This window comes from Dreissena polymorpha, chromosome 15, assembly GCF_020536995.1.
Source record: "Dreissena polymorpha isolate Duluth1 chromosome 15, UMN_Dpol_1.0, whole genome shotgun sequence".
Lineage (NCBI taxonomy): Eukaryota > Metazoa > Mollusca > Bivalvia > Myida > Dreissenidae > Dreissena > Dreissena polymorpha.
The window spans coordinates 4,472,753-4,498,386 of record NC_068369.1 but is presented as its reverse complement, the minus strand read 5'-3'; the positions used below and the strand labels follow the sequence as shown (position 1 = coordinate 4,498,386).

Genomic DNA, 25,634 nt, shown 5'->3' with positions numbered 1-25,634 from the left:
TGACAAACAACAGTTCGGGCCCTTTCTTATAGTAAGTATATTGCATTGCGCGATTTGAGTAATTCACACATTTTAATGGCTGTACATACTGTGATCACAAAACTTAATTATTATTCGCTAGTCAATTGAAACCGTTAATTGGCACCCCATTGGCAAACAACAGTCGGGGCCTTTCTTAGAGCGTGTATATTGCATTGCGCAATCAACACTGATACGGGCCGCGTTATCAGTTTGACACGAAGAATGTCACGTCAAACATGTTACTCCCAGGTGATTTCGGTTGTTTTTTTGTAAGCGGTTCGCAGGTCATTAAATATTGGTGAAATTACGTTTGGAAAAAATGCGAATATGCGAATATCATTTGTATTATTCGAATGCTGACCATTCAATCGAATATTCGAATATTCGAATAATTTTGCCATCGGTATGTTTACATTTCAGGACATGCACTACTGGGGTGGCGCCGCTCCGGGGACATTTAAGTGTGAATGCGGCCTGACAGAGAATGGCTGCATGCGCGGCAAGACCTCCTGTAACTGCGACTCTTTGATGGACACTTCGGACAGCGGGCTGCTGCTTCACAAAGATTACCTCCCTGTACTGGAGATGCACTTTGGAGACACTGGCACGCTCTCTGACAACAAAGTGGGGCAGCACGAGCTTGGGGAGCTGATCTGCGCGGGCGATAGTAAGTAGGGTATCTCATGGGGAGCTGATATGCGCAGGCTATAGTAAGTAGGGTATTCCTTGGGGAGCTGATCTGCGCGGGCGATAGTAAGTAGGGTATTCCTTGGGGAGCTTGTCTGCGCGGGCGATAGTAAGAAGGGTATTCCTTGAAGAGCTGATCTGCACGGGCGATAGTAAGTAGGGTATTCCTTGGGGAGCTGATCTGCGCGGGCGATAGTAAGTAGGGTATTCCTTGGGGAGCTGATCTGCGCGGGCGATAGTAAGTAGGGTATTCCTTTGGGAGCTGATCTGCGCGGGCGATAGTATGTAGGGTATTCCTTGTGAGCTGATCTGAGCAGGCGATAGTAAGTAGGGTATTCCTTGGGAGCGGATCTGCGCAGGCAATAGTAAGTAGGATTTTCCTTGGGGAGCTGATCTGCGCAGGCGGTATTAAGTAGGGTATTCCTTGGGGAGCTGATCTGCGCGGGCGATAGTAAGTAGGGTATTCCTTAGGGAGCTGATCTGCGCGGGCGATAGTAAGTAGGGTATTCCTTCTGAGCTGATCTGCGCGGGTGATAGTAAGTAGGGTATTCCTTCTGAGCTGATCTGCACGGGTGATACTAAGTAGGGCATTCCTTCTGAGCTGATCTGCGCGGGTGATAGTTAGTAGGGTATTCCTTGGGAGCTGATCTGCGCGGGTGATAGTAAGTAGGTTATTCCTTAGGGAACTGATCTGTGCGGGAGAAAGTAAGTAGGGTATTCCTATGGAAGCTGATCTGCGTGGGCGATAGTAAGTAGGGTATTCCTTAGGGAGCTGATCTGCACGGGCGATAGTAAGTAGGGTATTCCTTGGGGAGCTGATCTGCGCAGGTGATAGTAAGAAGGGTATTCCTTTTGAGCTGATCTGCGCGGGCGGTAGTAAGTAGGGTAATTCTTGGGTAGCTGATCTGCGCGGGCGATAGTAAGTAGGGTATTCCTTGTGAGCTGATCTGCGCGGGCGATAGTAAGTAGGGTATTCCTTGGGGAGCTGATCTGCGCAGGCGATAGTAAGTAGGGTATTCCTTGGGGAGCAGATTTGCGCGGGCGATAGTAAGTAGGGTATTCCTTGGGGAGCTGATCTGCGTGGGCGATAGTAAGTAGGGTATTCCTTGAAGAGCTGATCTGCACGGGCGATAGTAAGTAGGGTATTCCTTGGGGAGCTGATCTGCGCGGGCGATAGTAAGTAGGGTATTCCTTGGGGACCTGATTTGCGCGGGTGGTAGTAAGTAGGGTATTCCTTGGGGAGCTGATCTGCGCGGGTGATAGTAAGTAGGGTATTCCTTGGGGAGCTGATTTGCGCGGGCGATAGTTAGTAGGGTATTCCTTAGGGAGCTGATCTGCGCGGGCGATAGTAAGTAGGGTATTCCTTGTGAGCTGATCTGCGCGGGCGATAGTAAGTAGGGTATTCCTTGTGAGCTGATCTGAGCAGGTGATAGTAAGTAGGGTATTCCTTGGGGAGCTGATCTGCACGTGTGATAGTAAGTAGGGTATTCCTTGTGAGCTGATCTGCGCGTGTGATAGTAATTAGGGTATTCCTTGTGAGCTGATCTGCGCGGGCAATAGTAAGTAGGGTATTCCTTGGGGAGCTGATCTGCGCGGGTGAAAGTAAGTAGGGTATTCCTTGGGGAGCTGATCTGCGCGGGCGATAGTAAGTAGGGTATTCCTTGGGAGCTGATCTACGCAGGCAATAGTAAGTAGGGTTTTCCATGGGGACCTGATCTGCGCAGGCGGTATTAAGTAGGGTATTCCTTGGGGAGCTGATCTGCGCGGGCGATAGTAAGTAGGGTATTCCTTGGGGAGCTGATCTGCGCGTGTGATAGTAAGTAGGGTATTCCTTGTGAGCTGATCTGCGCGGGCAATAGTAAGTAGGGTATTCCTTGGGGAGCTGATATGCGCAGGCTATAGTAAGTAGGGTATTCCTTGGGGAGCTGATCTGCGCAGGCGATAGTAAGTAGGGTATTCCTTTGGGAGCTGGTCTGCGCGGGCGATAGTAAGAAGGGTATTCCTTGGGGAGCTGATCTGCACGGGCGATAGTAAGTAGGGTATTCCTTGGGGAGCTGATCTGCGCGGGCGATAGTAAGTAGGGTATTCCTTGGGGAGCTAATCTGCGCGGGCGATAGTAAGTAGGGTATTCCTTTGGGAGCTGATCTGCGCAGGCGATAGTATGTAGGGTATTCCTTGGGGAGCTGATCTGAGCAGGCGATAGTAAGTAGGGTATTCCTTGGGAGCTGATCTGCGCAGGCAATAGTAAGTAGGGTTTTCCTTGGGGAGCTGATCTACGCAGGCGGTATTAAGTAGGGTATTCCTTGGGGAGCTGATCTGTGCAGGCGATAGTAAGTAGGGTATTCCTTAGGGAGCTGATCTGCGCGGGTGATAGTAAGTAGGGTATTCCTTGTGAGCTGATCTGCGCGGGCAATAGTAAGTAGGGTATTCCTTGGGGAGCTGATTTGCGCGGGCGATAGTTAGTAGGGTATTCCTTAGGGAGCTGATCTGCGCGGGCGATAGTAAGTAGTGTATTCCTTGTGAGCTGATCTGCGCGGGCGATAGTAAGTAGGGTATTCCTTGTGAGCTGATCTGAGCAGGTGATAGTAAGTAGGGTATTCCTTGGGGAGCTGATCTGCATGTGTGATAGTAAGTAGGGTATTCCTTGTGAGCTGATCTGCGCGTGTGATAGTAAGTAGGGTATTCCTTGGGGAGCTGATCTGCGCGGGTGATAGTAAGTAGGGTATTCCTTGGGGAGCTGATCTGCGTGGGTGAAAGTAAGTAGGGTATTCCTTGGGGAGCTGATCTGCGCGGGCGATAGTAAGTAGGGTATTCCTTGGGAGCTGATCTGCGCAGGCAATAGTAAGTAGGGTTTTCCTTGGGGAGCTGATCTGCGCAGGCGGTATTAAGTAGGGTATTCCTTGGGGAGCTGATCTGCGCGGGCGATAGTAAGTAGGGTATTCCTTGGGGAGCTGATCTGCGCGTGTGATAGTAAGTAGGGTATTCCTTGTGAGCTGATCTGCGCGGGCAATAGTAAGTAGGGTATTCCTTGGGGAGCTGATATGCGCAGGCTATAGTAAGTAGGGTATTCCTTGTGAGCTGATCTGAGCAGGTGAAAGTAAGTAGGGTATTCCTTGGGGAGCTGATCTGCACGTGTGATAGTAAGTAGGGTATTCCTTGTGAGCTGATCTGCGCGTGTGATAGTAAGTAGGGTATTCCTTGGGGAGCTGATCTGCGCGGGTGATAGTAAGTAGGGTATTCCTTGGGGAGCTGATCTGCGTGGGTGAAAGTAAGTAGGGTATTCCTTGGGGAGCTGATCTGCGCGGGCGATAGTAAGTAGGGTATTCCTTGGGAGCTGATCTGCGCAGGCAATAGTAAGTAGGGTTTTCCTTGGGGAGCTGATCTGCGCAGGCGGTATTAAGTAGGGTATTCCTTGGGGAGCTGATCTGCGCGGGCGATAGTAAGTAGGGTATTCCTTGGGGAGCTGATCTGCGCGTGTGATAGTAAGTAGGGTATTCCTTGTGAGCTGATCTGCGCGGGCAATAGTAAGTAGGGTATTCCTTGGGGAGCTGATATGCGCAGGCTATAGTAAGTAGGGTATTCCTTGGGGAGCTGATTTGCGCGGGTGATAGTAAGTAGGGTATTCCTTGGGGAAATGATCTGCGGGGGTGATAGTAAGTAGGGTATTCCTTGGGGAGCTGATTTGCGCGGGCGATAGTAAGTAGGGTATTCCTTAGGGAGCTGATCTGCGCGGGCGATAGTAAGTAGGGTATTCCTTGTGAGCTGATCTGCGCGGGCGATAGTAAGTAGGGTATTCCTTGTGAGCTGATCTGAGCAGGTGATAGTAAGTAGGGTATTCCTTGGGGAGCTGATCTGCGCGTGTGATAGTAAGTAGGGTATTCCTTGTGAGCTGATCTGCGTGTGTGATAGTAAGTAGGGTATTCCTTGTGAGCTGATCTGCGCGGGCAATAGTAAGTAGGGTATTCCTTGGGGAGCTGATCTGCGCGGGTGATAGTAAGTAGGGTATTCCTTGGGGAGCTGATCTGCGCAAGCAATAGTAAGTAGGGTATTCCTTGGGTGGCGAATATTATGAGCCTCCTTCTGGGTAAACTGGGCTGAATGTGCGTGAAGTCTTAACATTCTAATCTGAGACGACACTTTCTGCTCTTATGGAATTTCTGAAAAGTAGAAAAGGACTGAAAAGAAAGTCTCTAATCGAAAATCCAAATTTTTTTACTCGTTAATGTGATAATAATTGAGCGACATGCTGGGATTACACGGCTTAATGCATGTGCATAAAGTTATGTCCCTAAGTAGCCTATGCAGTTTGCACAGGCTAATCAGGGAAAATACTTTCCGCCTCAATTGGATTTTCGTTTAGACAAGACTTCCTTTAAAAGAAAGATTCCATAAAAGAGGGAAGTGTCTTCCCTGATTATTCTGTGAACACTGAAGGGCTAATCTGGGACAACAATCTAAGCTCATGCATTGCTCCCGCCCCCCCCCCCCAAAAGTCCTTTCCAGGCAGAATGACTATGACACTCATAATATAAAAAAATACCAAAATATTGGTTATTATGTAAGTTGAAATAATTGTATTTTTGTGTTTTTCAGACATGCTGGACAACGTGATCACGTTCCGTAAGGCAGATGCGGTGCTGGAGTTTCCCACATTCGACGGTGACAAGGCGGGTGACATCTGGTTCCAGTTCAAGACGACTGCTATGGACGGCGTGATGATACACAACACAGGCGAGACAGAGAATGACTTCATTCAGATACGCATGATCAGTGAGTGTCTGACCAGGGTTTTTTGTTGTTCAAATTTGGGTCGTATATAAGGACTCATTCCCAATAGAAACAGATAGTATATTATTATGTTTCCCAAATAATCCCAATTGAATGTTTCTAAAAAAATATACATATATTTTTTTATTTATTTTTAATTAATTTTCAACATTTGTTATTCTCCCATCCAGCTCTCAAACGACTACACCAAGTATTTTAGTCAAAGCAATGTGATTTTTCCCAATCCAAAGGGTTCGGCCCCATTCCTAAAGCAGTGAAAAAAAACTGCAAACCAAAGGGCATTAACCCTTTTCTACTCACATACGCACATTGGCGTGTTTATAGTCCCAAAGAAAATCAAAGTAAAGACCATTTTTTTTACTATATTCAAGTTTTAATACCTTCATTTTCCGCCCTTAGATACTGATGAGCTGCAAACAGCATAAAACCTGAACAGACTGTGAGTTACTCAAGTTACAGGCTGTTCTGGTTTTATGCTATTTGCATATAGCCGTTTTTCACTCTGCTTCTGAGAGTAAAAATATTAATGAATTTTGTTTTTTAGATGGAGACACAATCCAGTTCCGTTACAATGTGGGCAACGGTATCCAGGTGCTGGAATACAAGACAATCAATGGACTTGACAACGACATTTGGCACACGGTCCATGTGGAGAGGAACCGCAAGCAGACCTGGCTCAGGGTTGACAACTTCCCTGAAGTGGTGTTCAATGAACAACAGGTACACCATGTGTTGATCAAACTTACCTGACTTATTTACTCGAGTTCCTTGTTGAGCATATTGCCCCGGCAAAAGTCCTCAAGCGTACTCTGTTTTCGGCCGCTTTCATTAGCTCCTCCCATTAAAGGTTACAATTCTTCATTCCTTCTTCACATGATGGCCTCCAGCTGATCTTGGGGTGACCGACTTGTCTTGTGCCCTGTGTGGGGTGACCGACTTGTTTCTGCCCTGTGTGGGGTGACTGACTTTTTTCGGCCCTGTGTGGTGACCGACTTGTCTTGTGCCCTGTGTGAGGTGACCGACTTGTCTTGTGCCCTGTGTGGGGTGACCGACTTGTTTTGTAACCGACTTGTTTCTGCCCTGTGTGGGGTGACCGACTTGTTTTGTGCCCTGTGTGAGGTGACTGACTTGTCTTGTGCCGTGTGTGTGGTGACCGACTTGTCTTGTGCCCTGTGTGGGGTGACCGACTTGTCTTGTGCCCTGTGTAGGGTGACCGACTTGTCTTGTGCCCTGTGTGAGGTGACCGACTTGTCTTGTCCCATGTGTGGGGTGACCGACTTGTCTTGTGCCCTGTGTGGGGTGACCGACTTGTCTTGTGCCCTGTGTGAGGTGACCGACTTGTCTTGTGCCCTGTGTGGGGTGACCGACTTGTCTTGTGCCCAGTGTGTGGTGACCGACTTGTCTTGTGTCCTGTGTGGGGTGACCGACTTGTCTTGTGCCCTGTGTGCGGTGACCGACTTGTCTTGTGCCCTGTGTAGGGTGACCGACTTGTCTTGTGCCCAGTGTGGGGTGACCGACTTGTCTTGTGCCCTGTGTGGTGTGACCGACTTGTCTTGTGCCCTGTGTGGGGTGACCGACTTGTCTTGTGCCCTGTGTGGGGTGACCAACTTGTCTTGTGCCCTGTGTGGGGTGACCAACTTGTCTTGTGCCCTGTGTGAGGTGACAGACTTGTCTTGTGCCCTGTGTGGGGTGACCGACTTGTCTTGTGGCCTGTGGTTATCAAAAGCTTTGAGATTTGTACACTCGAGCATTTGAAGATTTAGAAAGGCTTTATTGTGGAGTAATTTTTGTCAGTTTGTTGGTCTGGCATTTGTTTAGTCCGTTAAATATGTTGTATGGTTATTGAGTAAGCTTCATCAACCGTTTACAAGTGTGAAGATGTGCATAACACGTCCCATCATCATAAGTTATCCACACATCCTGTGGTCCCTTATATAGAAAAACGCTTAACGCAAACATATGCTCATTTTCTTTTCAAATATATGAAATCAAGAACTAGCCTGTTGTCCAATACCTTCCGCCTAAACTGGATATTTGCTAAGAAGGGACTTTCTCAAAGCGGAAAATACGCAAAAAGGTGGAAATTGTTATCCCTAAAGATCCTTGCAGAATGCACACGCAAGTCTGGGACAACACTTTGCGCACATGCATGATGTGGATATTGTTTTGATTCAGGATGAGATTACGCGATTGCTGGAGTTGACCGGCCCTTTGACGGTGGGAGCGGCAGTTGACTACCGGGATGGTTATGTGGGTTGCATGCGCGGTCTGCGCGTGAATGGCGTTCTCATGGACATGAGGGGCCAGGTCAACCGAGGTGTGGTCACGTATGGTGTGCATGAAGGTAAGGGACCATGCAGGAGATATGGTTTGGTTGTTATATCGTTGTGAAAATTTTTACGTTATGCAGTGCCCCAGGTAATTATTAAGGAAATAGGGTTTTCACCCATTGATTTTAAAAAATAGTGTGATTTCGGTCTTGAAATAGGGCGAAAAAAGTAAAAAAAAAATCATAACTTAAAATCTTTGCTGCTTTCCCTGTTGAATAAAAGCCAATCTTGGTTACTTCAACGTATCCATTCAGATTCAGATTACTTCTGGTGAAGCTGCACACTTGTATGATTCAATAAAACTGTAAACTATTATCATTAACTGTCATAAACTGATGTTTCATAACATCTTTAATTCTTGAAACTGTGCATAATATAAACTTAAAAAATCAATAACATGAATGATTTGTCACTTAATGGCTCTTGCTTTCTTGGTTCAAAAAGTTTGCAATTGATTGATATTTTGGCGCAACTATCGCAGACATCTTTCGACCTCTCTTAAACATTTTTATTTCGCATCGTTCTAGAAACTGAAAGTACAGACACTTTACAAATACATGCACAAAGAGCGACGGATTAAATCAGATTGAAAACACATGTTTGTCGTAAATAATTTGGTCAGATGCTGTAATTAACTATGAGATCTAGTCCGCAGAGCGTTTGAATAACTTTGACTGTTTTCCAGCACTTCATCGAGACGCTTGCTGAATAAAAGCGACGTTGCATTACGATGATAATTGCAAAGAAGATATACCGAAAATGAGCAAAGAATATTCGATTGAAGCTATTGTATTGTACGCATCGAATTTTTGGAATGTGCGTAAAAGTCAAAATGGTTGCGTTTTCAATACGCATGATATTGTATTTCTTTGCGTTTTTAAACATTTTAATAGAATGAAAGACGCAGATACGCAGCTTATCTGGGGCACTGCCTTATGCTTGTAAGACACGGAATTTTGGTCACGGAATTTGTGCTTGAAGGTAAGGAACTGTGCAGGAGATATGCCTATGGAATGGTTAGTCTTATATTTAGTATTGTAAATATCATTGTTGTGCAAAAAAAATGCTTGCCAGTTTGAATATGTGAATTTTTTTTAAGAAATATTCTCTAGTGTTCAGATACTAGTAAGTTGTTGAATTGTAGTTAAAGGTTAGTTTATGGTTAGGTTAATAACATCCCAAATATTAATGGCGTTGAAAAATTCTTTCCAGTTTTAATATGTGTGGAGACAGTCTTTTTGTGTTCTGATCTTTGTTTCACTCAAGAGTAATTGGCAGCCATTTTGATTTACACTTTGATTTTGATTAAAAAAAATACTGATGCTTCCAAATCGGTAGTAAATGTTGTTGCAAAAACAAAAAAATAGTGATACTTCCAAATCGGTAGTCAATGTTGTTGCAAAAACAAAAATGTTACAAAAATGCTAGTAAAAAACAAGAAGCAAACAATTAACATGGTGTACAGTTTTTGAAAGTCAATTACATATTGTCTCTTGCAGAACACAGTAGTTAACACATAACACACTTCAAAATGTCATAAACTATATGGTTGCAGGTTGTATTGGAAAGTGTGCCAGCAACCCGTGTTTCAACCAGGCTACATGCAAGGAGGGCTATGATCGCTACACATGTGACTGTGCCTACACGCCTTTCAGAGGATATATGTGTTTCAGAGGTCAGTGGATGGAAGTGCGGGGCAATAAAATGGTTAATAGTCAAACCTCATATTTTGAAGTCTCGGGAAAAATATCTTGAGAAAACTGTTATGTAGATGAATTGTTTTCGAAATAATCATGTTGTCTTGAAAGGATTATCTTTCCTTCTTCAAAAAATTAAGTGGACTGTTGCCAAGTACCACTATGCACTTAGTTTAAGGATTTGGTGATTTTCTTAATATTTCAAGTAAGGATTCAGTCAAATTTTTTAATGTCTACCAATACCATTGACATTTTTTATGGTTGGCCTATTACTGGTACACCAAATCATACCAGAGAAGAAGCTTTGTTCCATTGATTAAATCAAAAACAGTACTTTATCCCACGGACTCCTTTTGCCAAATTTTGTATTTTAGGGTTCCCACTTGTCCAACATTTTCTTTACCAAAATTTACAATAGAAAATTACATTCACATTTTATCTGTGTTATGGGGTTTTATGAAAAACTTATGTAGTCAAAGGGAAGGGTTTTAATGCAATTTGTCTGCTTCGTACCAATGGGCTAATTCTGCATATGACAGAGTAAGCCCCAGTGTTTTTTTCTTCATTTTGGGGATGGGGCCGGGTCTCTTTCGATTGGGAACATTCACAGCATTTTTACTTAAATTGGGAAATACGTGTTGTTGTTTTGCAAAAAAATGCTTTCAAATTGAGAATATAAGTGTTTTCGGTATTATATTTACTAAGGTTGAACTTATATGGATGGGAGATGAACAAAATATTGAGATATACAAAACAAAAAAAATATTTTTTTTGGAAACCTTCCATTGGGAATTTTTAACTCCCATTTGGGAAAAATATATACTTTTTTCCATTGGGAATGGGACCGATTACCAGACCCGATTTTGAATGAAAACAACACTGAGCCCTGTATTCACATGTTGTCCTCTGAGCACTTGTGTTTGTCTCACCTGCAGAGGTGGGTGTTAACATGCAGCCTAACTACAAGATCAAGTACACGTTTGATGAGCTGCAGGGCCTCTCATCCTCGGACTTTCAATACATCCGCCTAGGCTTCATCACCAAAAAGAAGCAGGGCATCCTCATACAGCTCAGGAACGAGGCGAACACCGAGTACATCTCCATGGAGATCAACAACAACGGTACTTGAACACATTTTTCTGTCTTAATTTATCTTATTTTTTTCTTATTGTTATTTTTTGTTCCCTAAATTATTGTAGATCATCAACAATGGTACATAAACACATTTTTCTGTCTCCTTTTACCTTATTGTTATCCCCCGCCATAGGCGGAGGGATATTGTTTTGGCGTTGTCCGTCCTTCCATCCGTCCGTCTTTCCTGTATGAGTATATATATGGATAACAGGATGATGCACGCCAAATGGCATTGTACACCATCTGTTAATAACGGAGTTATGGCCCTTTGTATCTTGAAAAAAGCTTTTTTGAGTGTCGAATATAACACTTTTGTGTCCAGAAGCATATTGGCGGGGGATATCAATTCAACGAATTTGCTTGGTCTTTTTAAAAATCTTAATCAATATTTTATGTCTATCATAATTTATCTTAATTTCATTTTGTTCATTTATACCTCTAACCTCCCTGGAGATCAACACATTTATCTTTTTCCTTTTACCATTTTTTCCTATTGTTCTTTTTTATGCCCCCGGATCGAATTATCGGGGGTATATTGTTTTTGGCCTGTCTGTCTGTCTGTCATTTTGTCCCAAAACTTTAACATTGGTCATAACTTTTGCAATATTGAAGATAGCAACTTGATATTTGGCATGCATGTGTATCTCATGGAGCTGCACATTTTGAGTGGTGAAAGGTCAAGGTCATCCTTCAAGGTCAAAGGTCAAATATATGGCTTCCAAGCGCAGTAGGGGGCATTGTGTTTCACAAACACTGCTCTTGTTTTTCTCTACATTTGTTTTGTCTACTATAACATATTTATGTCATTTCATTCATTTATACCCTTAACCATGTCATGTTATGCTACTTACATCAACTTGCTAAGGACTGAACGTGATGCCCTCGACCCGTATTATACTGTTCTAACACTTTAACATTGCCCATAACTTTTGCAATATTGAAGATAGCAAATTGATATTTGGCATGCATGTGTATTTCATTGAGCTGCACATTTTGAGTGGTGAAAGGTCATCCTTCAAGGTCAAAGGTCAAATATATGGCTTCAAAGCGGCGCAGTAGGGGGCATTGTGTTTCTGACAAACTCATCTCTTGTTACAACTTTATTATTGCTTTAAGAACTTTATATGGGTGGACACAATTATGTTAATTGGTGAAAATCACTAACTAAATTACCACCAAACATGAAACAAACTCCAAATACCCTCTGATAAAACTGAAATACATTTGCAGTTCCATATTGCTAGAATCACATGTGATTTGCATTAGAAGTAAAGGTATTGCATTTATATGGTTTTGGCAATATCTGGGATGAAATAAACACACACTCAAAATTCATACATTTCGATAGTTGTAACATGGTTGTATTTTTATTTACTAGGGGCAATGAGTACATTTCTATAGTTTGTCTAACACAGATGTATTGTTACTGACCTGTGTGGTTATGTGTGTCCTCTCAGGTGGTGTGAAGTTTTTCCTGAGTGTTGGTTTTGAGCCGTGGGAGTTGAACACTGAGGTGAACAATATTGATCTGACCAATGGACAGGCCCATGAGGTTATCATGCGCAGACTAAACAATGGCAGGAGGGTCCACCTGCAGGTAACATATAAGTATTCATCCTTGTCTTTTGTATAAGAATATATGGTGGTTAAGGTTCAACTTTGTATGCAGGTAATGTCACCCTTTAGATCCAAAGCAGATGGGTTTAAGTAATTTGTTAATTGACCCATCCTTACCATATATCATTACCAAGTTTGATTACAAGCCTTTTTTCACAAGGCACTGAAGAATCAGTTCCCTTTATTTATTCAAAAAAATGTTTTCTTACAATCTTCATCAGTCTTTCTACAAATGTTTGTTGAGATCAAATAGAGGCCTAGTTTGATAATTAACCATATTTAGTCATACATATCAGAAATATTGAACACCATATGTAGTCATACATGTCAGAAATATTGCACACCATATGTAGTCATACATGTCAGAAATATTGCACACCATATGTAGTCATACATGTCAGAAATATTGCACACCATATGTAGACATACATGTCAGAAATATTGCACACCATATGTAGTCATACATGTCAGAAATATTGCACACCATATGTAGTCATACATGTCAGAAATATTGCACACCATATGTAGTCATACATGTCAGAAATATTGCACACCATATGTAGTCATACATGTCAGAAATATTGCACACCATATGTAGTCATACATGTCAGAAATATTGCACACCATATGCAGTCATACATGTCAGAAATATTGCACACCATATGTAGCCATACATGTCAGAAATATTGCACACCATATCATACATGTCAGAAATACACCATATGTAGTCATACATGTCAGAAATATTGCACACCATATGTAGTCATACATGTCCGAAATATTGCACACCATATGTAGTCATACATGTCAGAAATATTGCACACCATATCATACATGTCAGAAATGCACCATATGTAGTCCTACATGTCAGAAATATTGCACACCATATGTCGTCATACATGTCAGAAATACACCATATGTAGTCATACATGTCAGAAATATTGCACACCATATGCAGTCATACATGTCAGAAATATTGCACACCATATGTAGTCATAGATGTCAGAAATATTGCACACCATATCATACATGTCAGAAATACACCATATGTAGTCATACATGTCAGAAATATTGCACACCATATGTAGTCATACATGTCAGAAATATTGCACACCATATCATACATGTCAGAAATACACCATATGTAGTCATACATGTCAGAAATATTGCACACCATATGTAGTCATACATGTCAGAAATATTGCACACCATATGCAGTCATACATGTCAGAAATATTGCACACCATATCATACATGTCAGAAATACACCATATGTAGTCATACATGTCAGAAATACACCATATGTAGTCATACATGTCAGAAATATTGCACACCATATGTAGTCATACATGTCCGAAATATTGCACACCATATGTAGTCATACATGTCAGAAATATTGCACACCATATCATACATGTCAGAAATACACTATATGTAGTCATACATGTCAGAAATATTGCACTTTATTTATTCACAATATGCATAATTTGCCTTTTCAACTCTCTGCACTCAGAATATTCTCCAAACTTTCCACATATTTGTTTTCCACTTAAATGGTAGTGAAGTTAGTAGTCCATTTTGTTCATGGCTGTCATATATTTCTCTTCTTTGGGAAATGCAGCTTTAATTGTCCATGTCAGTATTATACATATAAAAATCTCTTTAAAGATTTAAAGTATCTGTAATTTGTGATAGACAGTGAAGTCCCAGTATATTTTAGAATGCCATAACATTTCTGACTAGAGATTTTGACCATACACTTGTATATGAGTCTGTCTCTGAGAAAGCAGGCTTAATGCGTTTGCCTCAAGTGTCGTCCCAGAATAGCCAGTGAGGTCCGCACAGGCTAATCAGGTGCAACACTTTCATAGGAAATATCCAGTTTAGACCACAAGTTTCATCTGGGAAGACAGTTAACCCACATTCATTGGACCTTGCTTTCCCAGCATGCATCTCATATTCACGTTGCCTATACCAAGTGACTTTTTAAGATCTGTGTTGGAAGAATGACGCGCGACCCTGTTAACATTTTTAACGATGTCTTTTAAAATATTTCACCATTTTTAAACGGAGAAAGGGAGGAGCCCGCTCATTTGTGAGAGTTTTCTATAGGTGTCATGATCTTTTTTAACAAATAAGTATTGTTTCAGTAAAGTGCAACCGCGCGTTTGTAATATGAAGTCCCACACTGATCCAACATTTTTCTAACCGTTCAAACGCCCGGTTCTAACAACACAGATCCGAAAAATACACGTGGTATAGGCACCGTGATATTTTAATTTGACATTTTATATAGATGTGAAACAAATGAAATACAGGTAGCATTTGATTGTTTTGTGCATTCTAGGTGGATAACTACCAGCCGGTAACCAAGGATCTGGGTGAGAGCATCTCAGATACAATTTTGGACAACCCCAAGTATCTCTTTATTGGAAACAACGGTAAGATGGCGTTTTCACACCATATGTTAAGGCCATGTCAAGAATTTCAAGTTATATGTTTGTGTTCAAGCATATATTGATAGTTCTTGGTTTATATGTTAATCTATATATACTGTAATCTTTAAGGATAATACTTTGGTTAATAAATTTAAAGTTTTAATATATATTCTCTGTTATTTGAACCTTTGCATAGCAAAATTTGGCATACATTAAATGTATATTGTTACTATTTATTTAAATTTAGCAATGCTTATCCACATGTTTATAGAGCAATATTTATGCAAGTAAGTCCCTTGATTTCACATCTTATCCATTCATCTGTCTGCAGACACATCAAACACAGCAAAGGGGTTCGAGGGCTGCATCTACCGTATGCAGATTGACAACCTCTACCCCCTGAAGAGAGCCTTCCAGGACCCGATTCCAGACTTCATCGAGCCTGAGCCCAGAGGTAGGGAAAAAATTGATGTTGCAGTTGTACACAAAGATTCACTTGATCACTAAATAATTTGTATTCTGCAGTAATTGGATGTTGAAAATAATATAATTATCTGCTTTTGCACTAAATTTCTTAGGACCACTTAATGATATGCATGACCCTCAATCAGAAATTGTGAACACAATCAAAATGTGCTTTACACAAAAGTTATATCAACAGCTCAACAATTTTTATTTGCTGCTATTGGGAAACCTTGCTTACTAAGATGCCATTTTGATCACTTATTCAGTTTCTGAACTTTCTTTAAGAGATAAGTTATCAAATAGTAATAACAATTTCCAAAAATGAGCTGAAGAATAGCTCTCAATGCAAAAGAAGTACATGCAATTGATAATAAACCAAAACTGTTTTGTCTGCCTTCAAACTAAATATGAAAGAATTCCACCATGCGCTGATGAACAGTTCTCAATTCAAATGAAATATTTGGGAACTTGATCATGAAAACTGAGACTGTTTTTCTGCTTCTAGACAAGATTCGTGAGGACATGTGCGGTTTCGAGGAGATAACCCGTGAGGCTGACCCGCCCGAGGCTAAACCTTACGGGCCCACCTACGTGAACATCACCCTCCCCCCACCCCCTGCGGACCGTACCCAGGAGAACCAGATCATCATTGGAGGTATGGATAGAGAGACAAGTAACTATTTGTATTACGAAATAGAAGCACATATTAAGTACTACAAGCCCTAAACATGTAGCAGTGCCTCATTGGAGGTGTGGATTGAGTACTACAAGCCCTAAACATGTAGCAGTGCCTCATTGGAGGTGTGGATTGAGTACTACAAGCCCTAAACATGTAGCAGTGCCTCATTGGAGGTGTGGATTGAGTACTACAAGCCCTAAACATGTAGCAGTGCCTCATTGGAGGTGGGGATTGAGTACTACAAGCCCTAAACGTGTAGCAGTGCCTCATTGAAGGTGTGGATTGAGTAGACTACAAGCCCTAAACATGTAGCAGTGCCTCATTGGAGGTGTGGATTGAGTATAAAATGAACCTTCTTGTGGAAAAACTGGACTTAATTCATGTGCGTTAAATGTCATCCCAGATTAGCCTGTGCAGTCCGCACAGGCTAATCAGGGACGACACTTTTGGCTTTTATGACATTTTTCGTTTAGATGAAGTCTCTTTTTAGCAAAAATCCAATTTAGGTGGAAAGGGTCGTCCCTGATTAGCCAGTGCGGACTGCACAGGCTAATCTGGGACGACACTTTATGCACATGCATTATGCCTAGTTTTCTCAGAACATGACTCACTAAACATTCAGCAGGGCCACAGTCAAGCATTCATCCATCGGATGATAGGGGGACACTATTTCTCATACGCTATTATCTCAAATTCAATAATCTGTTGTATATACTCTTATGGACTTTGACTATAATTATAGCTGTCCTCCGCAACTTTAGAGGCGATATTTGCAACTGACAGCCATTGAATAAAGTTATGTCATTGCTTTTTAACCAGGTTTTTAACCAGGTTTTCCGAAGGAAAAAACTGGTTATTAGATTGGCGAATGCGGGCGGGCTGGCGGGCGGGCGGAACAAGCTTGTCCGGGCCATAACTATGTCGTTCATTGTCAGATTTTAAAATCATTTGGCACATTTGTTCACCATCATTGAACGGTGTGTCGCGCGAATTAGGTCAATATCTCCAAGGTCAAGGTCACACTTTTAGTTCAAAGGTCAAAAATGGCCATAAATGAGCTTGTCCTGGCCATAACTATGTCATTCATTGTGAGATTTTTAAAATAATTTGGCACATTTGTTCACCATCATGGGACGGTGTGTCGCACGAAAGAATCACGTCAATATCTCCAATGTCAAGGTCGCCACGACTAAAAATAGATTTTTTTAAAAACAAACTTACAAAGGGGGTTAATTTTGTTTGTTCATTTCAAAAGTTCAGTTTGAGTTTTCTCCCTTTATCAGATTTTTTTTTCACAATGAAAACCTGGTTTTGTGACAATTTTGTCCCTTGTCTTTTTTTTCTGCCCCTGATTTTTAAAAGAAGCAGTAATTAAAATTACAAAATTAAGAATAAATCTTACTGTATTATCAAATAGTAGTTACATGTAATTAGATTAAAGAATAGTTCTGAATATTGGTCTTAAACTTAATACCCACAATATATCCATACTATTTAACCAAAAACAAAACAAAAATTAGTATATTGCGATAAATATGTATGCCAAAGTGACATGCATGTGTCACTTTGATATCATCAAGCAGTCAGCACATTGTTTTTTATTACACCATGTTGGAAATGTGGCTGGGGCTCTTAGGATTGGAAAAAATCGTGTTGGTTTGACTTAAATTGGGAAATTACTGTTGCTGTTTTTTTCTAACAAATACTTAAAAATTGAGATTTTCAATATTTTCAATAATATGTTTTATTAAGGTTTAACTTAAAAAGCTGAACGGGAGATGAACAAAATATTGACAATTTAAGGTCCCGTTTTGGAACAGTCTATATTTTTATTCATTTTGAATGGGGCTCTGTATAACAGTCCCAACATTTAACAAAAAAAGCACAGCAGTTTATATCTGTTTGTTAAGTGACGGTGGCCGGAGCGTTCCTCATCTTCCTGATCATCCTGCTGCTGTTCTTTATCTACTTCCGTCAGAAGGGAGACTACGAGACTCGGGAGGCCAAGGGTCAGCAAAATGCAGACAATCCAGACGCTGCCATTGTCATCAACCAGACAGGTGTGACCGAGTTGTCCAAGAGGCAGGAGTGGTTCATGTAGCATTTTATATCTGTTTGCATCGCTTTATTGTATATGAAATTTCACTTTTTCCTGCTGTTATCAAAAAAGGATTTGTTGGACAAAAGGTATTGACATTCCTGATTTTGATTCTGTGTTAATGAATTGTCAGTTAATTTATCCAAGAAACAGAGGAATGGTTCATGTTACGTTGAGGGAAATATCTTTGTGCATTACTTTATTGTATTGGAAATTTCATGATTTTGCATTTTTGTCCTGCTGTTTTAGTTATGAATTGGTTGGACAATATGTACTAACATTCCTGATTCTGGTTCCTTCTACCGATATATGAATGATCTGGTTATTTGCACTCAAAAGTAAAGCAGAACCTTTAAGAGCCTGAAATAAAACTAGTTGGTTTCATATGCATGTCGTCTGAACATAATGGTAATGTCAAGTCTGTATAACTTATACACGCACGCTCCTGTTTGTGATTACATATTGAACTCAAAAGCAGTGTAAATAGTCAGAACGATTAAAAGAGTTTGCTGTATATATTTCTTTTAATTATTCAAAAAATAAAAACATAATTTTATTTTACTTTTACTTACTCTTTTCCACTTTTGTGTAAATAAAAAAATGATGTATGCTACCCCTTTCAAGTTAATGTGATCAATATAAGAGATCTGAAGGGCACATAATGATTGAAAATTTCATTTTGTTTCATTTTAATTCATTCCAAATATTTGTAGATCAACATATTTCGAGATCGGTATTGTTAATATTGTAGTATCTTTTTACATTTTCAGAGCAGAAATATTAAGATAGCAATTTATTTTTATACTTGTAGAGTAGCTGTCCTCATACGAAGGTTGTGAATCTGTAACATATCACTTTATAGCACTGTTGTACTTATGTTAGAAATAGTGAGAGCAAATGGAAGGGCAGAGACCTCTGTCCCCAAATATGGATTGATTTCATAAAGACATGAACAAAAATTCTTACTTGATTACAGGGACTTTGTGGAAGCAGATCCTGTTATACTTGAATATCACAAATTGTTTTGATTTGTAGCCTGATTTAATTCACTTTTAGTCCCATGGATAGAAGCGTTTCAGTGCAGAATAATAACTATATTTTAATGTGATTTATCCAATTTGAGATTTGATGAACATCATTGGCAACTGTGTTTTTAGAAGAGTTCATATTTTAGGAAAATGAGGTTTTCAGAATTGGAAGTGCTTCTTGGTCAACACATATATTCTTAGGATCAAATTTTTACTCTAGTATAAACTTTTTTTTTCAATAAAAATGAGAAAAATTTCCTACTTGTTCATTAGGATGAGTTCTCCATTCATAATGCATCGTGTCAATCAAACCGGGTCCACCTTTTGGAGACTATTTACCTTTGATTTTCCAAAAGCAATAAATAGCTATGGTTAAAGTGCAGTTCACAAGATATGGTTTTTCATTTACACAATTTACTTTCATATTTTACATGTACATATCTAAATCTGAACATATCACTTTTACTGTCATGTATTGTATATAGTAGCTGCTGTTTATATACATTGTAGATACCATTTTTATACTCTTCATACTTGTAAAGCTTGTAAACATGTACATTGAAATGTCATGAATGTATTGTGTTTATATTATATGGTAAAATTTGATCCAGGCACATTAAGGTACTAACTATGTAGTTATTAAAAAAATCATTTGTACACAAGAGTTATTTGTATTTTTAAAATTCAATACAATTTGCATTCCAATTGTTTTCATAAGTATCAATAAAACATAAAATATACTGTTGTTTGTTTTTACAATACTAAAACTGTCTTATCCACCCATCATCAACTACATTGCTGTTCATCTATCCTTCAGTCAGTTTTAGCATGTATGTAGCCATACTTGGTAACGCGTATCTATGGGTGATTGTGAGATGATGTCTAGAAGCCATACTTGGTAACACGTATCTATGGGTGATTGATGATTTTTAGTAGCCATACTTTGTTACACGTATCTATGGGTAATTGTGAGACGATATCTAGTAGCCATACTTGGTAACACTTATCTATGGGTGATTGTGAGACGATGTCTAGTAGCCATACTTGGTAACACGTATCTATGGGTGATTGTGAGATGATGTCTAGTAGCCATACTCGGTAACACGTATCTATGGGTGTTTGTGAGATGATGTCTAGTAGCCATACTTGGTAACACGTATCTATGGGTGATTGATGATTTTTAGTAGCCATACTTTGTTACACGTATCTATGGGTGATTGTGAGACGATATCTAGTAGCCATACTTGGTAACACTTATCTATGGGTGATTGTGAGATGATGTCTAGTAGCCATACTTGGTAACAAGTATCTATGGGTGATTGATGATGTCTAGTAGCCATACTCGGTAACACGTATCTATGGGTGTTTGTGAGATGATGTCTAGTAGCCATACTTGGTAACATGTATCTATGGGTGATTGTGAGATGATGTCTAGTAGCCATACTTGGTAATACGTATCTATGAGTGATTGTGAGATGATGTCTAGTAGCCATTCTTGGTAACACGTATCAATGTGGATTGTGAGGTGATGTCAAGTAGCCATACTTGGTAACAAGTATCTATGGGTGATTGATGATGTCTAGTAGCCATACTTTGTTATACGTATCTATGGGTGATTGTGAGACGATATCTAGTAGCCATACTTGGTAACACGTATCTATGAGTGATTGATGATGTCTAGAGCCATTCTTTGTTACACGTATCAATGGGTGATTGTGAGATGATGTCTAGTAGCCATACTTGTTAACACGTATCTATGGGTGATTGTGAGATTATGTCTAGTAACCATACTTGGTAACACATATCTATGGGTGATTGTGAGATGATGTCTAGTAGCCATACTTGGTAACACGTATCTATGGGTGATTGATGATGTCTAGTAGCCATACTTTGTAACATTTATCTATGGGTGATTGTAAGACGATATCTAGTAGCCATACTTGGTAACACGTATCTATGGGTGATTGATGATGCCTAGTAGCCATACTTTGTTACACGTAACTATGGGTGATTGTGAGACGATGTCTAGTAGCCATACTTGGTAACACATATCTAGGTGATTGTGAGACAGATAGATAGATTCTTTTTTTCCTCCATTCATAAAGAGCTTAACACATTTACACCAAGTATTTACATCATTGAAATATACAATAGACAATAATATATGTATAATAATATATGTTCATGCATATAAACAACAATAGAGAGACGATTTTATAATAAGCACACAAACTAGTCTCAGCAATAGGATTGCTAATTGATTATTCAGGCGATTGAAATTTGTAGTTGATAGCGTCATTTAAAACAACGTTATGATTTGTTCTAATGGTGTCTCGTGTAATTTTATAAAACACTGAAACCCCTTTTTAGTAAATGACAGCATCCCAAAGTGATTCACGTAATAGTTCCCTTTTCGAACAAAAACACTGAATGAAGTAGTTTGTTTTCCGTGTGAATCCCACACAATGAGCACACTGTTGGGTACGATCTAGAGAGGAATCCTCCCAGTTGTGCCATCAGGGTGGCTATTAAGGGCGATAGCTTAGGCGAAATCCGGGATATTTTCCAGAGGGACGAGGGTTTATCTACGTGTAGAACATCATCAAGGTTCAACTTGGGGAAAAACGTCCCGGATACTTTCCAACTGTCTGTGATGTTCCGGAGAGGATATCGTTCGTTGGAGCATCTGTTTCCACGCTTGCTTAGACGGTAACAAACCTGATTGTAAATACCAGTCTAAACATGATTGCAGTTGGTATTTATACAGCAGTCTGTAATAGCCTTTTTTAATAGCCATACTTTGTAACAAGTATCTATGGGTGACTGTGAGACAATGTCTAATAGCAATACTTGGTAACACGTATCTATGGGTGATTGTGAGATGATGTCTAGAAGCCATACTTTGTAACACATATCTACGGGTGATTGTGAGATGATGTCTAGAAGCCATACTTGGTAACACATATCTATGGGTGATTGTGAGATGATGTCTAGAAGCCATACTTGGTAACACATATCTATGGGTAATTGTGAGATGATGTCTAGAAGCCATACTTGGTAACACGTATCTATGGGTGATTGTGAGATGATGTCTAGAAGCCATACTTGGTAACACGTATCTATGGGTGATTGTGAGATGATGTCTAGAAGCCATACTTGGTAACATATATCTATGGGTGATAGTGTAGGCAGCAGCTTAGATAGCCCCAAACATTGGGGAGGCGGTCCAGTTTCTGTACTGGGAACGTAAAAGGGTTCGTTTGAGAGTTTTCCTCTCCCGTGGTTCCGAAAAATTATACAATTACAATTAATATGGTGCGTTTTGGGTGAACTTTCAAGTTGATATAAATGCTTGATTTTTGTCTTACTCTCAGTTTGTCATGAAATCAGTTTGTCCAATGCCGCCGATGACGACCCAGAAATATCAACAGTTATTTTTTTCTTTCCAAAAACTCGTGCTAATTAAAACATAAAATAAAATAAATGTTTATGTATTTTAATGACAGGAAGACTGTAATAAATAACCACATGAAACTACACAACAACCAATCCAATATGACACGATTAGTAAAGAATATATCCACATTTCAAGCACTATTAAAATACAGAACCGGGATGAATAAATATTATATATACGACCCAGAAATATCAACAGTTATTTTTTTCTTTCCAAAAACTCGTGCTAATTAAAACATAAAATAAAATAAATGTTTATGTATTTTAATGACAGGAAGACTGTAATAAATAACCACATGAAACTACACAATAACCAATCCAATATGACACGATTAGTAAAGAATATATCCACATTTCAAGCACTATTAAAATACAGAACCGGGATGAATAAATATTATTAAATTAAGATAAATAAACAAAAATTAAGGCATAATTCATTTTTTAAAGTCCCAAGAATATCATCCACGCCAAATTATTTGTTGATTGAAGAAACAATTTATCATGATCTGTTGGCGTAATGTAAGTGCCAAGTGTAGTAGTGTCACGTTCTATGAAAACTTCGTGAAGATAGTTAACCTCGAGTCAATCCCACTGAGAACTCATTGGCAACATCTAACAAGTCCATTGCGTCGGTAGCACACCTGTGCACGTGGAGCGTCATGAGGTGTTGACTCTCTCCTGTTTCATAGACGTCCGGAGGTACGTCTTCAGGCGTCTCAGGGCGGGAAAGGACCTGGTGGCGTTGGTGGCGGGCAATTACGGAACAGTTAACGCAATGACATTTACCCGGGCCCCTCGTTTATGACACCTAACAAGGGATATTGACACATCACTGTTGGCAACCTCAGAGCAGATGAATTGGGGACACATGGCTTCTGCACTGACGGCGCGTGATTACAAAAATACTGGTTTTGGGGAGGTGATTTTGGGGGATTTTACATTTTATTTATATATCGACGACTAGCCGAAATATTTGGGAGGCGGCCACTTCCCCTGCCTCCCCATTAACTACGCCCCTGGTAGGCGGCCACTTCCCCTGCCTCCCCATTAACTACGCCCCTGGTAGGCGGCCACTTCCCCTGCCTCCCCATTAACTACGCCCCTGGTAGGCGGCCACTTCCCCTGCCTCCCCATTAACTACGCCCCTGGTAGGCAGCCACTTCCCCTGCCTCCCCATTAACTACGCCCCTGGTAGGCGGCCACTTCCCCTGCCTCCCCATTAACTACGCCCCTGGTAGGCGGCCACTTCCCCTGCCTCCCCATTAACTACGCCCCTGGTAGGTGATTTTATTGCTCAAAGGTAATTTTGGACCAACCATCAAACAATTTCTCAAGCTGGACATTTGCCCCTTCGGACATTTGCCCCTCTATTGCATTAATTATAAACATTGTTGTTTTTTTCATTATCTTTATTTACTAATTTTCAAACATGCATGCATATAATAAACATAGGAGAGTGCGACGCTTGCAGCATTCCCAACGAATCGTTCTCTTAGAAGAGTTCTTCTCTGCATACATTAGTGACCCTCATAGCAGAGTTTTTGAGAGCTGTTGCTGAGAATAACTTCCATTATGAAAATGTGAGTTATGAGGATAGTACATTTCTGCATTCTTTTTATATCATTTGTATCAATTAATAAACTAATGTCACTTGTATAAATGTGAAAATAACTGTGAAAACTACTTGCCAATTAATATTAATATTGATCATAAGAATACTTAAACTATTTAATGCAAAGGTAAAGCATTATAGCAATAAATGATGATTGTAATGTTATGTGTATAACTGTGAAAATAGCTGTGAAAATTACTTAACACTTAATATTGATAATAAGGATAGTTAAACTAATTAATGTAGCTGTTTTTATACTGTTTAAGAGGTGGTCTGCATTCATTTAATTCATGAAGGTATTGATCTAAAGCATCAAAGATAATGCATTTGAATGTAAATATATTTGAAAAAGAACATTAATAAAATAGAATAATGGAATTATCTTTTATGAAATTCTTTATTACAAAAATACATATTTCTAAAATTATTTAGTGACGCAAATAACAAAATTAAAATGACTCAGTTAAGTTCTGTTTAAATAAAATTCATTTGAAGGAACACTTATCAAACAAGGAGAATGACATGTATAACCTATAAGCATATCATGAATGAACTCTCGTCAAATCATCATTGAATTCACAACCATAGGCACTGTAGAAATATAGTCTGAAAGGGCAAATGTCCTCCTTGAGAAATGGAGTGAAGGGGCAAATGTCCACCTTGAGAATTTGAGTGAAGGGGCAAATGTCCACCTTGAGAATTTGAGTGAAGGGGCAAATGTCCACCTTGAGAATTTGAGTGAAGGGGCAAATGTCCACCTTGAGAATCTGAGTGAAGGGGCAAATGTCCACCTTGAGAATCTGAGTGAAGGGGCAGATGTCCAACTTAAGAATTCGTGTGAAGGGGCAGTTGTCCATTTAGTCCTGATTTCATGAAGGGGCAGATGTCCAAAGGGGCAAATGTCCGTATACCATATTGTGAAAATAAACATTCTGATCTCTGGATTGTTGCCAGTTTTGCCCCCTAGAGGCTTGATTTGAGAAAAATTACAACTTGTAGAGGACCACAATACCATGGTGCATACACAATACTGAACCTATGTAGTGGTTTGTTTCATTGGATTTTGTTTACTTGAAATATTGTGCTCTTAAGTGTTTATTGACCTGTGACCCCCAGGGTGTGGCCACTTTATTCTCAGGGGCATATTTTGAGAAAGATCTTTAGAGGACATGTTTGCAATATTAGTATCATAACAAACTAAATATAACACCTGTGCACCATGTGGTTTCGGAAAAAAATATGCTAATAGTGTGTATTATAAATCTTGTATATGTATATAAATGTTGTAGAAAGTCTAAGTTGAAAAAGGGGAATAACTTGCGTAAATTGTAACAAAGGATAATAACAATCTCAAATGCATATCTTCATATTGTAAGGGTAAATGCCTGATAGTTTAAATTATGTTCATAGATAACTGAAGGAGAATGCCAGCAGACGGGCAGACGTCAATGATGATTCCAGTATACTTCCTTTTACTTTGTCAATGCTCTTCAAAATTAATGTTGCTTTTTTTTTAATTTTAAAAACATAGCTAAACAATGCTATCAATGCATTTCTTCTTTCTTCATATTTGAATTTTAGATC

The 25,634-nt window shown here is 39.8% G+C and overlaps 1 protein-coding gene across 1 annotated transcript in view; it reads left to right on the top strand.

Annotated features, from left to right (window-relative positions):
- LOC127859871 (neurexin-4-like) overlaps positions 1-19,722 on the top strand; it is a 43,131-nt gene extending 23,409 nt beyond the window's left edge. The window contains exons 17-27 of the mRNA XM_052397446.1: positions 442-688; positions 5,302-5,478; positions 6,041-6,216; positions 7,672-7,840; positions 9,382-9,501; positions 10,459-10,644; positions 12,115-12,254; positions 14,622-14,715; positions 15,044-15,166; positions 15,683-15,832; positions 17,767-19,722. Of these exons, the coding sequence (XP_052253406.1) occupies positions 442-688; positions 5,302-5,478; positions 6,041-6,216; positions 7,672-7,840; positions 9,382-9,501; positions 10,459-10,644; positions 12,115-12,254; positions 14,622-14,715; positions 15,044-15,166; positions 15,683-15,832; positions 17,767-17,957 (1,773 nt within the window). The 3' untranslated portion in view covers positions 17,958-19,722. The remainder of the gene's footprint in view (positions 1-441; positions 689-5,301; positions 5,479-6,040; positions 6,217-7,671; positions 7,841-9,381; positions 9,502-10,458; positions 10,645-12,114; positions 12,255-14,621; positions 14,716-15,043; positions 15,167-15,682; positions 15,833-17,766) is intronic.
- The last annotated feature ends 5,912 nt before the right edge of the window (positions 19,723-25,634 follow it).